Genomic DNA, 17,663 nt, shown 5'->3' with positions numbered 1-17,663 from the left:
CAGGGACACCCGCGCAAATGAACACTGTCCTGAGAGCTGGACTGGAACTTACGATATCGACGGCGTTGCCGTGAGAATTTCGTCAAGTTCGGAACGAATCGTTCGCGAGACAATTAGAACTCGGTACCATACTGCGAGCTTTCACCTGAGTGAATAATAATTGAATTTTTTAATGGCAGAAGTCTTTACCTAATTTTTTTATTTATTCTACATACACTGAAAAGTGGATGAAAGATGGCATGTGAAAAGAAAATAATTGAATTGTCTCTGTTTCAAAATTTTCAATGACACATTTTTGCAATTTCACTTACCAACAGCTGCCATTGTTCCGTTGATGGAACCATTTTCCATCAAAACCAAACCCCTGTAATAAGCTGCTAAAATCGTTTGTTCGGCTGTCAGACAACCGTCGGCATATCCACATGCTACTTCTCCTACTGAATGACCGATGATTCCATCTGGTTTTATATTCATTTGACTCAATACGTCCACTAAAGCAATCTGTTGGGAAGGTAAATTTTCGTTCGAAAAATTCTTAGCTCCAAATTTATACCAATGTACGTTACCTGAATAGCTGTTATTCCTACAAATATGTTTAGAATATTGTCGAGTATTTGAGGATCGTCGTTTGAAATGATTTTTATTACATCAAGATCCTTTGATCGTAGCGCATCGTGGCTTTTACGTATAGACTGGGCGAAAATTGGGATTTCCATTAACAATTTTCCCATTGCAGGCCATTGCGATCCTAGACCACTAAAAACAAACCATATTGGCCGTTCTTCACCAGAAAAGAACTGAAAATATACAAATATATATATTTTTTCGATTTAATTGTGCTGTTTTTAGAATGAATATTTTATCTTCCTGCAATATTTTAGCTTACTTTTTTAGACACTTTGGGTAAATTATTTTTCTGCAGAATTATGTATCCTCTATATGGATGACCTTGAATTCCGTATTTGAAAATTTCATGCAATAATCGAATGTATTCGGCGTTTCTATTTTTCTCAACCTATCAAGTATGCGACGAATGAGTTAAAATGTCAACATTTTTTTTGTCGTGTGAGTGAATGAACTAGTTTTACAGAATTCAAAATGCAGTCAACTGCTTCCTCTGTTCTTCCAGATGCTGTAACTAGCCAATGTATATTTTCATCGATCGATGAACGTTGTTTATTTTGGACTTTTTTATGAGGTTGTAGGACAATATGACCATTAGCTCCACCAAGTCCGAAAGAACTTAACGCAAAGTAATCCCCCTCCGAGGGAATTGGTTTTGTAACGACCTTGAAAATGAAAATTGAATTCAGTTAGTGTGACACAAAATCACGATGGTAGCTGAAACGTAATTTCCTCGTTGTAAAATAACCTCAAGATGTCCATTACTGAAACCCTTAATGTCGAGATTTGGTTTATTGTATCGTAGATTCGCAGGAATCGTTCCAGTCTCGAAAGCTATGATCAATTTGATTATGCTGCATAAGGCTGCTGCCGCCTCAGCATGTCCCATGTTCGACTTGACTGATCCCACCTTTAATGGAGACGTACGATTTGTACAGAAAAATTCATCTATGGATGTTCCTTCCGCAGTATCTCCTGCCTATGACAGAAAAAAACGATATTTTTAAAAATATTATTCAGTACCATTGGTGGCAATTATCCTGTTGCCTGTGTAGCTTCGGCTACACACGAGCCGATTTCGTGTGTAGCATGCTACACATGGCCCCAAAAATTTGGAGTGAAACTAGTCGATGAAATAATTTTGGACATTCTAAAAAAATTTCTCAATTAAAAATTATCGGTGTTTTAATGCATTGTTGAATGTTTCTACACAATTTCGACTGGTTTTTAATATTTTTTGGAAAAAAAAATCATTTTTGTACAATTACTGTTTCTTTTCAAGAATACCTACCTACTAACCTTAATGAATGAATTTCCAAAAATGGAAGAAGTTCAACGTATCGTCTTTTTACTGGCTCAAGCGGGGGGGGGGGGGGGGTTAGGGTTCTATTACAGTAATTTTGTGTCAAAATTTTTGTGCTACACACGGAAAAAATTCAAGTTGCCACCCGTGTTCAGTACCTACATTTATGCTGGCTGTAATTTTGCACATTTTTATTGGTGATTGAATTTTTATGCCTACCCGAGTTCCAGTACCATGAGCTTCGATATAAGAAATCTTTCGGGGATCCAGGTTAATTTCTTGGTAAAATTGTTGATATAGATTTATTTGTGCTTTGGTTGATGGAAAACCTGTTCCATTAACTTGAAATCCGTCGGAATTGGTTGATGAATGAATGATGGTTGAGTAAATCCGTCTCGCATGTTTTCTTTTTTGCAAAAAAACTACGACTACTGCTTCAGCTCTCACATAACCGTTTGCTGGAAAAGGGTACATTTTAGTGAATTTTCTGCAATTTGCTTTATTTTGACAGATACGAGTACGTAAATAAATAGGTACCATCTGCATCAAAAGGCGCACTTGTCCCATCTGGGCTGAGAAATGGGGTAGAGGTCGAGTATTCCATGGGGGCTAAGCAAAAATTTGAACTGCATACGATTGCTCCTTCGCATTGTCCTCGTTGAATGGCTTTAATTGCGTCATCAATGGCGTATATTGAAGATGAGCAAGCCGTGTTTACGGAGTAGCTTGGTCCTGATGAGGCAGTTAATCAAAGTATTAGTGTTGCAGTTAGCTGGAAGTGTAATATATGTACTGAAAGGGCGTTGATTGAAACGTTGGAGTCATTTCAACCTTAAATACATATGATTTGAATAGACGAACGAGAAACGATCAGTATGACAAGTGCCTGTCTGCAAAAACAATTTGAAAATGTTTGACCTCCAAAATTCAGGGATATGACGTATAAAAATTTTCATAAATTCTGTTTTGGATTTTTGAGGGCCTAAATTATGAATTTTTAAATTTTAAAACAAGAAACAACTTGGCCCGAGCAAAACAAGGGTGAGAGTTTTTCAAAATTTGTATACATTATGACACAAAAGTAGTGCCTGTTGGTTTTAATTTCCAAGTGGGAAAAACTAGCGAAATGAATGAAGCGGTGTTGAGTAGCAAAAAATAAGGGCTTTCAAAAGCGACCTTGGAAATTTCAGGCCCATGCTCAGGGTGTCCACAAATTGAAAAACCGGTTTGGTCAATAAATTCAAGCTGGTTTTTACTGGCGTAATGTATTCCGCGCACTAAGTCGACAAAAACGTGATATGAATTTTTTTGAAACTGGTTCAATAATTTGCAACCAGGTATCAGAAAATATCCAAAAATTGTAGATACGAGTAGAGAAAAAAGCTTGAAACAAAAGTTGTAGGCGTGAAAAATTACACAGTTCTGTCTAATCACATTTGGCGATTTCGAAACCGGTTCATTGGTTCGCATTTAGCAACCAGTTTTTGACAATAGCCTGAATCATTTTCGCTGTTCGGATTTTGAAACTGGTTCATTGATTTGCAACCAGTTATCAAAAATTAGGTAAGTACCTAAAAATTGAAGATGGAGAAAAAAATTTGAAACAAAAGTTTATTCGTCTAAAAATTAGAGATAGAGAAAAAAGCTTGAAACAAAAATTGTAGAGTGTGAAAAATTGAATCATTTTCGCTGTTCGGATTTTGAAACTGGTTCATTGATTTGCAACCAGTTATCAAAAAATTACCTGAAAATTGAAGATGGGAAAAAAATTTGAATCAAAAGTTGTAGGGCGAGAAAAATTACACAATTCCGTGCAGTCACATTTTGAAACCAGTTCGTTGGTTCGCATTTAGCAACCAGTTTTTGACAATCTCCTAAAAATTTGAGAAAAGAAAAAAGCTTGAAACAAAAGTTGTGGTGCGTGAAAAATGACACAATTTTCTTTCATCATATTTTGAAACTGGACTGGTTCGTTGGTTCGCATTTAGCAACCAGTTTTCGACAACCCTATTGACAATTTTACTAGCAGAATGCTAGCATTAGTAGCACCCACCTAGCATGAGTAGCAGGAAACTAGCATGATACTAGCGTTATGCTAGCATGAAATGAACTAGCATAACATGCTAGCAAAATGCCAGCTTATTACTAACATGATGCAAACTAGCAAGAAGTATGTTAGCAATGAGCTAGCAACATGCTAGCCACATAACTACCGAATGAAGCTAGCATTTCCCGCTAGCAAAATGCTATCAAATATCTAGTATGAGATGAGCTAGCACAATTCATGCTAGCAATATGCTAGTTAAACCCTCGCCCCTTAATTACCAAGTGAGGAGCTTGGAGTGGAACCGTACATTATCCATTTTTGAAAAAAATGAGATAAGTATCGTTTCGGGTAGTATTCGTCATGGGCTATCAGAATAACATGTCATCGTGGTGCCAGAATGTCTCGTTCTGGGAGAAAAACGTGTTCAAAGTACTGGCTTGGAGTGGAACCATACATTATCCAATGGATAATGTATGGTTCCGCTCCAAGTATTGGATAATGTACGGTTCCACTCCAAGTTGATAATTTTCGTCAAGTGATAAAGCCAACATATGTAAACAAAGTTGGAAACGTGATTTTGGTGATCTGAAATATGATTTTGATGTTTGTTTCGCCAAAAAATTAATAATTTTGATAAATAAAATGCCCGGAATTACCAAAAAAAAGGATAATAAGAGGTTTAGCAACAGCCGAAAGATTATTCCACAGCCAGAACATTGGAAAAAAAACAAAGACAAAGCTATGAGGTAGGTTACAAAAGTTGAATGATTCGGTTTTGAAATTTTGAGGTAATTAATTATTTAAAATATGTATTTTCTATCGTAGCTGTGCACCAGCATTTCCCCCGATTCGTCCAAGATGCATCCACACTAAGAAATCAGTCTACAAATGCAGCACATTAACTGCTTTTGACGTGTACGATTTCCATAAGCTGTTTTACTCGAAGAGAGATAAACAAAAGCAAGATAATTTTCTGCTGAAACATATGGAAATATCAAAAGTGGAAAGACGTCGTGTAAAAGCTGAATATCAATTGATTTCTTCTTCCACCTGCTCCGCGAAATATTTCATCCGTAATCAAGCAAAGGAATTGGTCCAAATTTGTTATAATGCTTTCTCGAAGATACTGCACATCAGTAAGACGAGACTGAATCGAATTGCAAAAGAGTACTACGAAAAGGGATACATCGCTGAAAACAGAGGTGGTGTTGTTCCATCAATTAAAGAAAAGTCTTCTGTTCAGACAAATGATATAGCTGCGTTCATGTCGAGATTGAATTTTAAAGAGAGCCACTACTGTCGAGGAAAATCAATGCGGAAATATTTGTCATGCGATTTGAATATCGAAAAGTTATACAGAATGTACAAAGAATGGACTAATTTAGAAGATGTGCCCAAAAGCTCGTATTTTCGATTCATATTCACAACAGAGTACAACATTGGCTTTGGTTCCCCTGCGAGTGACGTCTGTTCAACTTGTCTGAGCTATTCTGAAAAAATTAAAGCTGAAAAAGGTGAAAAATAACATTCTTTCTGTAACAATAAAATTTATTTCTGAATAAATTCTTATCGATTTTTGATCACTGTTGCAATTACGTCTTTTGAATTTTCATCAATGTTTCAAATTCTGATTTTTTTTCTTTCACAGATGAAGAAGAAAAGCAAAAATTACGTGCAGAATTGGCCATTCATAAAAAAAAGGCCTCTGCATTTTTTGAGTACTTGCAGGACGACTCCGACGATCTTTTCCTGTGTTCCTTTGATTGTGAAAAAAATCAGCCTCTGCCTAAAGTGCCAGATAGTGCGGCATATTATTCTCGTCAGATTTATCTGCACAACTTTACTGCAGTAATAGGTCATTCAAAATCCAAATTGCGGCCAGAGAATGTGAAATGCTTTTTATGGACAGAAAATCAGTTTAAAAAAAATGCTAATTTGATTTCGTCGTGTATTTTTTATCTTCTGAATACAACGAACCTCTCAAAGTATAAAAAAGTTCGACTGGTGGCAGATGGCTGTGGCGGGCAGAATAAAAACACGATTATGGTAACCATGTGTGTGCACTGGCTCGCAAATTTTGCCCCAAAAAATATTGAGGAAGTCATGCTCGTTTTTCCAGTTACTGGCCACAGTTTTATACCACCTGATCGTGTATTTGGGCGTATTGAACGCGTTATTAAACGTAAAGAAATCATCGTAAATCCGAACGAGATGGTCAATTTGATTGGTGATAACGAATTTGGCGATGTGATCGATGTGGCGAGTAGAGTAACTGTTTTCAATTTCAAAAATGCCACGAATGGCGTCATTAAAAGGGTTTCCAGTTGGCCATTCCAAATTTCAAAAATGAAGAGGATCTACATAAGAAGAAACCCAAAATCGAATTTGTCAGTGGAAGTAAAAGGCGAGCCGTATTATTATCACGATACCGGCAAGTTTTCTGATATTTTCTTACGGAAGAAATCTCCCAAGAACATCAAGCTTTCTGAAATTTTTGAAGGTAATTCTGTCCAGAAGGAGAAGAAAACTGACGTCGAAAAGTTATTAGTCAAACATTTTGGTGAAAATTGGAGAATGGATCCTCGTTTGGGCTTTTTTATTTACATTTTGGATGCCAGTGTTGTACAAGATTCGGCAGGTGAAGAAATTGCACCCACTACACGTGAAGAAGAAGAGCTTGTGGATAATCCGAGTGCAGAAGGCGAAGTGATGTGTGAAACACCGGAAGAGTCGCTGGAGTTTATTGTCTGATTCGACTGACCCAATTTTTTAATCGTTACCTACTCGTCTGAACCTATTTTTTTAATCGTTATTAGACTGACCCAATTTTTTAATCGTTACCTACTCGTCTGAACCTATTTTTTTAATCGTTATTAGACTGGCCCTATTATTTAATTGTTACCTATTCGTCTGAACTTATTTTTTTAATCGTTATTAGACTGGCCCTATTTTTTAATGGTTACCTATTCGTCTGAACCTATTTTTTAATCGTTATTCGTTTGACCCTAGTCTTAAAATAGTGATCCAGCTGACCCTAGTCTTTAATCATTATTTGTAAAATCGTACTCGTATTCATTTATTATTATATTTCGGTAATATACATTCGAAGATGTGCCTCTGTACTTCTTTTGGCGAGAAATTTCGTGATTTTATACACTTTTTACAGGAAAAAATCAGACTTGGAGTCAAACCATACATTATCGAAATTGATGGTGGTAGATTTCCCTGTTGGGAGGGAAATTCGGGAAAATTTTTCAAGGGTAATTTTTCTTACACTAAACACAAGTTATGTACCAATTTGTAGCCATTTTTATGAATGCGATTTTGCTGTGCTGGTTTTTCGCATTTCCTGAAAAAAGTGAATTTTGGATAATGTACGGTTCGACTCCAAGCTCCTCAAGTGATGCTAGCAGTTCATACTAGCATGATGCTATCATATCGCTAGCATGGGGTGGCTAGCAAAATGTATGCGAGAAATGTGCTAGTTAAACGCTTGCCTCATAATTACCTAGTAATGCCAGTTGTCCCTGCTAGCATGATGCTGTCATATTGCTAATGTGAGATTATCTATAGCAAAATGTATGCTAGGGATATGCTAGTTAAAACCCAGCACCATAATTATCGAATGATCCCAGCAACTCCTGCTAGCAAAATTCCACCATAATACTAGCCTGAGATGAGCTAGCACAATGTATGCTAGCAACATGCTAGTTATATCCTAGCATCATAATTACCAAGCGATGCTGGCAGTTTCTCCTAGCGTAAAGCTACCATGTTGCTAGCATGATATGAGCTAGTAAAAAGTACACTAGCCATACACTAGTTAATCCTAGCAGAATAATTATCTTATGATGAACAATTTTACTAGCAGAATGCTAGCATTAGTAGCAGAATACTAGCACGGTGCTAGCCTGGAATCAACTAGCAGATTACCAGTTAGAATGGTGTTAGCACTTAGCACTTTGCCAGCAGACATTTTATTGGAAAATTCATCCTAGCATAGAACTGGTATGATGCTAGCATGCGGTGAACTAGCAAAAGACAGGCCAGCAATTTGCTGGTTACATGCTAGCAGCATAACCACCGAGTACAGCTAGCAGTCACTACTAGCATATTGCTAGTGCATTGCTAGCACCCTGTAATGGTGCTAGCATGAGGTGAACTAGCAAAAGGCATGCTAGCAATCTGCTAGTTACATGCTAGAAATACAATCACGGGTAAACTTGCACTAGTCTACTGCTAGCGCTATTCTAACCTTGGTAAAGCTAGCAGTCAAAGTACTAGCATGGTGCTGGATTTTTGTTAAAAGATTTCTTATCCAGGTGCTAGCAGTCAAGTGCTAGCATAATGCTAGCAAATTGCTAGCGTTGTTCTTTATCATGATATACTTAACTTCTCTTAGATGAAGTATGTAGTCAAGTCGAATATAAGCTCAATACAGTTTCCTGTTTAAATTAAGAAGAGTGAAGTTGGCAAACTAATCACTCAGTTTATACTAGCACAAGATGCTAGTGCAATACTAGTTCTAAACTAGCAGTGTAGGGCAATTGCCCATTTTTGGATATTTTTGGGAAACGTACCATAATTAAAAATACCCTATTCTTTTATAAGGAAATTAATGCACTTCTAGCATTATATTATACATATTATACACATGCTAGCATATGCTAGCAAAAAGCTAGCAATATCATGCTAGCACCAGTAGCACCATTTTGAACACCTGCATTAGCATCTCTGCTAGCAAAGCCAATTGTATGCCAGCATATGCTAGAAATATGCTAGCATGACTACGCTAGCACTGGTTGCACCATTTTGAACACCTGTACTAGCATATCTGCTAGCAAACCATCGCTAGCATAATGCTAGAAAAATGCTGCTAGCGTGGTGCTAGTACCATTTTCCTAGCATTGTGCTGGCAACAGTTTGCTAGCAGATATGCTAGGAAAGGTGTTCAAAATGGTGCAACCAGTGCTAGCATGGTCATGCTAGCACTGTTGCTAGCATTCTGCCACTTGAAATTGTCAATAGGGAAACACCTATAAATTGAAGATAGGGGGGAAATATTGAAACAAAAGTTGTAGAGCGTGAAAAATTGAACTATTTTCACTGATCGGATTTTGAAACCAGTTCATTAATTTTGCAACCACTTATCAAAAATTGCCTAAAAATTGGAGACAGAGAAAAAAAACTAGAAACAAAAGTTGTAGTGCGTGAAAAATTACACAATTTCATTTTATCACATAATGAAACCGGTAAACCGGTTCATTTTGGTTCGCATTTAGCAACATGTTTTTGACAATCACCTAAAAATTGGAGATGGAGAAAAAAAAACTTGAAATAAAAATTGTAGAGCGTGAAAAATTGAACTATTTTTGCTGTTCAGATTTTGAAACCGGTTCATTAATTTGCAACCAATTATCGAAAATTACCTAGAAATTGGAGACGAAGAAAAAAGCTTGAAACAAAAGTTGTAGGACGTCAAGAATTACACAAATTCTGTTTTATCACATTTTGAAACCGGTTCATTGGTTCGCAAAAAAGCTTGGAACAAAAATTGTAGAGCGTGAAAAATTGAACTATTGTTGCTAATCAGATTTTGAAACCGGCCAATTGATTAGCAACCGCGGGTAAATTTCGATAACTAGCTGCAAATTAATAAACCCGTTTCAAAATCCAATCCCTTTTTATCATACTGGAAGAGTTTATTTTTTGGATTTTATAATTTTAAAATTTGAAGAATTTTTTTCAGGGTGTTAATACCTTTACCTACATTGATCTTTTATTCTCCTTATAATTTTTATGCGAGAAGATCATTTTTTTATTTTAAAAGCCGAATGATATTTTTTTAGAAATTTTAATTTTAAAAAAGAGAAGAAAACAATTTTCGAAAATTCGTGTTTTGAGATGTAAAAAAACATGTTTTTCTTTGATCACCGGTCTTTCTTTTATACCGAATGCACCAGAAAGCGCGCGTCCGGGGCAAACTGCCCCTTTTGCTTGCCCTTTCGACGCGACGGTCCTGCTTTGGCTGCTTTTGAGGGGTGACTTTCAAGGAGTGAGGTAATCCAACGATCTTCTATACAGGCGAATACATATACATACACTATACCTACAGTACACGTAGCACTGTCATTGTCAGTTTATATTACCATGAACATCCAACCATTGTGAAATTCTGTTCATCAACATGAATACCATTTTGCCTCCGAATTCGGTATACGTTTCAGGTTTCTTATCCTTAGCTGGATCCCCTTCGTCATTGAGATCCCACACGCCACCAATAACAGCGATGTTTTTCCCTTTTATTTCTTGAGGATTGTAACCTTCAATATTTTCAAAATTCGGATTTCTAAATATCGTTTTTATACCTACTTAGATATAGTATTCATTAAGAAAATAAATTCCATGGCATCGTACATACCTGCGTCAAGAATCGCTTCGAAGGTTTTTTCGAGCAATATTTTCGCCGAAAATGTCATGCTTTTGGCATGACTATTATTCATGCGAAAAAAAGAATAATCGAATTGATCGATTGTTTTTAATAAACCAACGTTCAACCCTGCGCATTGAAAAAAAAGTTTTGTTACAATTTTTGAAAGACTGTATAGAGATTTAAAATTAGGTAATACATGGAATATGTTCGAGTGCGTGCATTTATTTCGAATAATTACCTACTCATCAGAGTTTATGCAGATAAGCTGTGTCGTAGAAAGGCACCTCGCACTTACCTTTTTTGTTGTGTCTCTCAAAAGTTGATGAAATCATATCATTTCCAGCCAATAAATTATTCTTGAATTCTTCCACATTTTCACTTTTTGGAAACACGCCAGAAATGCCAGAAATAACAACATCGTCTAAATTACTCATTTCTTTCATTTTTCGCACAATTTGAATAGAAAATTTCACAGCCGAAGATTTCGCGATTTTTACTTTCACCTTACAACATTCGCGAAAAGCACTGTTGAGTTTTAATTGTAGGTAGGTACTAGGTACCTATATAAATAAGTAAGGTAATTGTCTTTTAACGTTGCATAAAATTAAAATTTCAAATCGCTTCTCTCATTAGTGGGGACTTATCTGCCTAATTTTGACTAAAATTTATCACGTTGTTTTTCGTGAATTCTGCGAATCAAAAATCCTTCGCGCGTGAAATTTAATTCTATACCTATGAAATTTTCATGAGGCTACAGTTTACGTAATATGCACATATTATACTTTTGTATGTACTTAATGTTACATAGATATGTGTACACCACACGTACGGGTATTAAATTTAGACATTGAAGCTGAATATTCATTTAAATGATTCAGTATCATACAATATAAGTGTCATATTTGTTTGACAATAATTTATGTTCATCGTTGTAACCGTCTGAAGTAAAATCTTCAATTTAGGATATGTGCCTAATACCACCGAATACTTTGTGATTTTTTCCAATTTCAGTCGATCAAGTTGATTTTTTTTGAGAGGGGCAAGTTTTTGATTGGTGATATGGAATCGGATTTTGCGGTATAGTGAAAAATGATAATCAGAGTATCCCAACACGATTTTTGGACGGCGTTGTGCGATTTCAGGAGTAAAATCTTGCAATTCGTGCGCATACTCTCCTGACAACAAACACTGCGTGGTGGCTCTGATTTTCAAAGTGGTTGCTCTTAGCGTTGATAGCATTATACGAGTAAGTATGATTTTCATGTCTTTTTTTTTTTTTTTTTTTGTTTTGGGTGTTTATAATTACACGATTATTACACCCGTGGCTAGAAGGGTTTAGATTTGGTTTATTAGGTTGGTGCTTTTAAGTAGGGTTATGAATTTTTGGATTTCAGAAGGGTTATCTGGAATGGTCATTGAATTTGGGTCTATTTGGAGAGATAGTCTTGTTTGCTGTAATTTAGGACAGTTGAATAGTAAATGTTGGGTGGATATAGGTTCATTTTCACAGAATTGACAGGGGGGTTTCGGAATGTTTTGATAGAGATGATTGTGTGTGATTTTAGAGTGACCTATTCTTAGACGGGTTATAATTATTTCTTCTCTTCTGTTTAGGTGATTAAGATTTTTCCAGGGGTAGATTGTTTTTTTGTGTTGAAAGAGTTTGTTTGATGTCTGTGATGACCAGAAATTTTGCCATTTAGAGTGAGTATTTTGTTTGAAGAAGGATTTTATATCGTCAGGGGTGAAAATGGTGAAGGGAGGGGGGATAGTGGCTGATTTTGCATAGGTGTCAACAATTTCATTTCCTTCAATGCCGACATGACTAGGAGTATACATAAGGTGGATGGTGTGGTTTGAATTTTGGAGATCTAGCAGAATTTTGTGAATATTTTGAACAATAGGGTGATCTGAAAAAATGTTTTGTATGGATATCAAGGAACTAAGAGAGTCACTTTGTATTAAAAAGTTTTTGTTTTCAAGTTGAGTGGTGGATATGTTCAAAAGACAATGGTAAATTGCAAGAAGTTCGGCAGTAAATATTGAAGAGACCTCATGAATTTTAAAATTGAAAATTTTTTCATTTATTGAAAAAGCATATCCTATATGTAGGTTAGAGATTTTGGAACCATCAGTAAAGCATAAATTGAATTCGGTGTAGTTTGATATGAGTTCAAGATAGTGGCTTTTGATTTCTAATGGGGAATGGTTTCTTTTAGGATAATTTCTCAGTTGAAAATCAATTTGTAAGGGTTTTAATAGCCAAGGAGGGTATGTTATGGGTTTTTGGATGAGATTTTTGAGATCAATTTCAAGGTTTTTTATTTCTGAGATGAACTTAGCAAGTGGGTTGTCATTTTGTTGGAAATGATGTAAGCTGAATATTGAGATAAGATTTTGGAGGGGATGTGATGGATTAGCTGAGGCTGATGTAATGAATTTATTTGTTACTAGTGATTTTCTGAAATCTGAGGGTAGTTCCGCAGCTTCACAGTAGATGCTATCTATGGGTGAGGAGTAAAGAGCTCCAATGCAAATTCGTAAAGAAGAATTTTGAACAGTTTTTAAGATATTGGCGGTTTTATTGGAAATTTTTGTAAAGCATGGACTGCCATAGTCAATTTTGCTGCGTATGAGAGATTTATATAGATGGATTAATAATTTACGGGAAGGGTTATATTTAGGATTTTTTATTATTTTTAATAAATTGATACGTTTCAAGAGTTCTGATTTTACGTTTAGAAAATGGGGGGTCCAAGTTAGTTTTTCATCAAACGTAAGTCCGAGAAATTTGGTAGAAGATTTGAACTCCAAGGAGCGACCTTTAAATTTTAGAGTGGGTTTTGGGTTGATTTGATTTTTTCTAGAAAAAAGTACACAATGTGTTTTGGATTCTGAAAAACTTAACCCGTTTGTTTCAGCCCATTTTTCAATTTGGTTTAGGGTTTCCTGAATTTTTTCTACAATAAGGTTGAGGTTTTTAGATCTAAGAGAGATGTTTAAGTCATCTGCAAAAATTCTCAAAGAGAGTGGTTTAGTTATAACATCACAAATGTCATCAATTTGTATCAGAAACAAGATTGTACTAAGAACAGAACCTTGAGGAACTCCATTTTTAATTTCAAAGGATTTTGAGTAAGTGTTATCTAGGCGAACTCTGAAAGAACGATTTGTTAGAAAGTTTTGAATAAAGTATGCTAAGTGTCCACGAATTCCAAAGGAGTGTAATTTTCTGAGAATTTTATAACGCCAAGCTTTATCAAATGCTTTTTCAAGGTCAAAGAACACTGAAAGTACATATTCTTTATTTTCAAAAGCAGTGTTAATTTCATTTTGTAGGCTAAAAAGATGGTCCAGTGTAGATCTTTTTTTTCTAAATCCACTTTGAAAGGAACTGAGAGAGTTTGTGCTATCTATGAACCAATTTAGTCTTTTGATAACCATTTTTTCTAAGATTTTGCAAGGGACCGATGTTAAGGAAATGGGTCTATAACTAGAAGGAAGATGAGGATTTTTACCTGGTTTTAGGATGGGAATGATAATAGCACTTTTCCATGTTTGAGGAAATAAATTTGTAGTCCAAATTTTGTTATATAAGTTCAACAGGTCATTTTTTCCATTTTCATCCAAATATTTCAACATGTGAGGGTGGATGTCATCAGGCCCTGGAGATGAGTCTTTTATGTTGTGATTTAAGCAGTATAGTAATTCTTGCATAGAAAAAGGGGTGTTATAGGACTCTAGGTTTTCAGATGAGAAATCAAGTGTTTCATTTTCAGCTTGTGCCTTGATCATTTGGAAAGTAGGACTATAAGAGCTTGTAGAGGAAACCTTTGCAAAAGATTGGGCCAGGACATTGGCCACTTCTTGAGGAGAGGTAATTGTTAAATTTTCATCAGTTAGGTAGGAAATTTCAGTTGGTATGTAACATCCTTAAAAAATCGAATTTTTTTCCACATTTCTTTCACTGATGTGCTTTGAGTGATTTTCAACATGAACTTATTCCAGCTCTCTCTTTGTTTAGATAGATTGATCCTACGTGCAATAGCACACTTTTTTTTGAAATCAATGAGGTTTTCCATGGTGCTATTTTTCTTGAATTTTTTTAAGGACCTTTTGCGTTCAAGAATTGCATTTTTTAATTCCTGGCACCACCAGGGTACAGATTTTTTTGAAATTTTGGAGGAAGATTTTGGAATGCTTTGTATAGCTGCTTGAATAATAGAATTTGTAAATTTTTCGACTATAGAGTCCAGGTCCTCAACTGAAAAATCAATAGGGAGAATTTTTTTATTGAAGTTGGACCAATTTGCTTTATCAAGAATCCATTTGGGGCATTTTTCTCTATTTGGTTTTATAATTTGATCAGAAAAAGTTATATTAATTGGGAAGTGATCACTATAGTGTAAATCATCTTGAGGATTCCAAGAGAGGAGATGAGAGATGTTTGGAGAGCAAAAAGTCAAGTCAATATTTGAAAAAGAACCAGTAGAAATATTGAAATGGGTTGGCTTTGAAGAATTTAAGAGTATGGTATCATTTTTTAGGAGAAATTTATCAATTATGTTGCCACGATTATTAGTTGAGATGGAACCCCAAGTTTTAGAATGGGCATTAAAATCTCCCAGAACAATGTAAGGGTTTGGTAGTTGAGAGAAAATGTCTTCAAGTTCTTGTGTAGAAATAATTTGGTGGGGAGGAACGTAAATATTACAGATTGTGAGATTGGTACAGGCAGAATTTGGTGAGTTTATCAATACTGCATTTGCTTGTATATTTCCAGTAGTGATATTCAGATGAGAGACGAGCGTCTCGAGAGCAAATATGTGTAACCAATCAGAAGCGAGTTAGTTTTTATCTGTTGTCTCTCTTTCGTCCGTTGTTTACGTTTTTGGACTTGTATTTTATTTTATGATGGTGTATTCGTATATTTATTGTCATACATGTGTATAAATCATCACAGTCATTACAAATAACAAAAATGAATCAATGTAACATAACTTTACTAAACCGTAAACGTTAAATTATTAAACGATATCAAAGCTATACGTACTTAACTAGTATCAATATCAAAATTCAAAACGTAATAAAATAAGTACCTACCTATTTCGAATTCTCAATGAAGATGATCGTCACAACACAAACACTTAACGATCATCTTTATCGAGAATTCGAAATGACACTTGTATTAGCCATATCGTCACAAGCACATAACGATCATCTTTATTGAGAATTCGAACTACACGTTTTGAATTTTGATACTAGTATAGATAATAGATATAAGATACTGCTTTAATAATTATTCAACATATAGTAAAGTTATGTTACATTGATTCACGAATTATTTGTAATGTGATGATTTATACATATATGACGAAAAAAACGACGTTGGAAAATATATTTTTATTTTTTTAAAAGAAAAATATAGAAATATACACGAATACACCATCATAAAATAAAATACAAGACCAAAACGAAAACAACGGACGAAAGAGAGACAACAGATAAAAACTAACTCGCTTCTGATTGGTTACACATATTTGCTCTCGAGACGCTCGTGATGAGAGGCTGTTTTTGAGTCTTTAACAAAAATAGCTGTGCCTCCACAAGCTTTTTCTCCACCATTAAAATCAAAACGAAAAGATGAATAATTTTTAAGCTTGAAAGAATGATGGGAACGAAAATGTGTTTCCTGTAGAGCAATAATTTCAGGATTTAGGTGATAAATCATAGTTTTCAACTCGCCAGAGTGGCTATAAACACCATTAATGTTCCACTGTATCAAAAATGTCATTTTTTTTTTTCAAAATTTAACTTATTTGGTTTTTTTTGTAGTTTTTATTAATTTTCATGTTTTTTTTTTTTTTTTTAAATTTTTGCTAGGAAAAAATAATTTTAATTTTGTACCCCAATGACTAATTTCCCTAGGTGTGAATACAACTTAAAATTAAAACTAAAATTAACATACATTGCTCCAAGTACCTATATAATAAGATCAATCAGGTACTCAGTTATTTGAGGAAAAATAACTAAAATACTTTAATAATTGATGAATAAAGAAAAAAAAAAAGAAAGTTGTCTGAAGTATCTGGCGAGTTCTTGATGTTTTAAATTCAAGTTTAAGAGTTCTCATCTGAAAGTTGTTGATCTTGCTCTGTAGTAGGTGGTTCAACTATTGTAATTAATCGAAACAAATTCTGTAAATTTATTTATTACTCATGCTTTTTTTTTCAATTAAAACTGGTAGGTACTCAAGTTTGAGTGGTTTCCCGGCACGACTTCATACACCTACTTACCCAATTTCAAAGTGAGAGGCTAACATTTTCGGAGGGTGGAAGCGAGAAAAAACTTGTAATAATAATGAGCCGCGCTAATTGGGTCCACATCTAAGAAGGTCTATACAATGCAATCGTCCGTAGAGTCTTGAGAATCAAAAATCATCATTTTCGAGTCTTCTAAAGTACAATATATAGGTGGGTAATTCTCCAAAAAAAAAAAAGGTAAATTTTGATATGCATTATTTTGAAAAACAAAAATCATTTTTTGGAAAATTTCAAGTGGGAATCATTTTTACCGGTGCCCCATATCCCTTTTCTAGTGTTGGCCTCAATTCAATCCCCCACAGTGGGCCACAGACCCCCCTCATAAAATGGCAATAATTAAGTATAAAGACTTTGCTAAAGACACAAACCTTGAAAAAATGACAAAGTATTCAGATAGTAGGTATCCCAAATGGAAGAGTTGACGTCAGTCGGTTTCTACTAGTATGTATAAGTAGGCAAACTTAATTATTCTCGATGTAACGATGAACATTAATTATCGTCAAACAAATTTGACACTTATGATACTGAATGATTTAAATGAAGATTCACCTTCGTTTATAAATTTACTACCCTGTGGTGTACGCATACAACATCACATACAAAAGTAAGTTAGATATAATATTAAACTGTAGCTACAGGAAAATTCCATATCGTTATAATATTTCACCCACAAACGATCTTTAATTCGCGAAATTCAAGATAGTTATTAAACTTTAGTCAAAATTGGGTACATACTTACCCACTAACGAGCGAGGCAATTTATAATTTTAATTGTGTGAGGTAGCATATGCCTTGCAACTCCTTAGGCGTTGCCACATATCATATATCTGTCCGCGTCTATGTGTATAATTACTCCCTACTTGTAAGCCCTACTCACGATGGGAGTGACTCGATCATCCGAGCTAGCATCGAGCCTCGGAGATCGAGCAGCTC

The 17,663-nt window shown here is 35.1% G+C and overlaps 1 protein-coding gene across 1 annotated transcript; it reads right to left on the bottom strand.

The window, feature by feature from the left end:
• Nucleotides 1-57: 57 nt before the first annotated feature.
• LOC135847710 (fatty acid synthase-like) lies at nt 58-12,474 on the bottom strand. The gene is made up of 11 exons (XM_065367382.1): nt 10,703-12,474; nt 10,396-10,533; nt 10,124-10,297; nt 2,465-2,659; nt 2,147-2,385; nt 1,373-1,603; nt 1,089-1,289; nt 887-1,015; nt 567-797; nt 312-501; nt 58-145 (listed from the first exon to the last, which is right to left on the bottom strand). The coding sequence occupies exons 1-11, from the start codon at nt 10,848-10,850 to the stop codon at nt 114-116; spliced, it is 1,908 nt and encodes a 635-aa protein (XP_065223454.1). The 5' UTR covers nt 10,851-12,474; the 3' UTR covers nt 58-113.
• Nucleotides 12,475-17,663: the final 5,189 nt, after the last annotated feature.

This window comes from Planococcus citri, chromosome 1 (genome assembly GCF_950023065.1).
Source record: "Planococcus citri chromosome 1, ihPlaCitr1.1, whole genome shotgun sequence".
Classification (NCBI taxonomy): domain Eukaryota; kingdom Metazoa; phylum Arthropoda; class Insecta; order Hemiptera; family Pseudococcidae; genus Planococcus; species Planococcus citri.
This window is presented reverse-complemented; position numbering and strand designations above follow the sequence as displayed.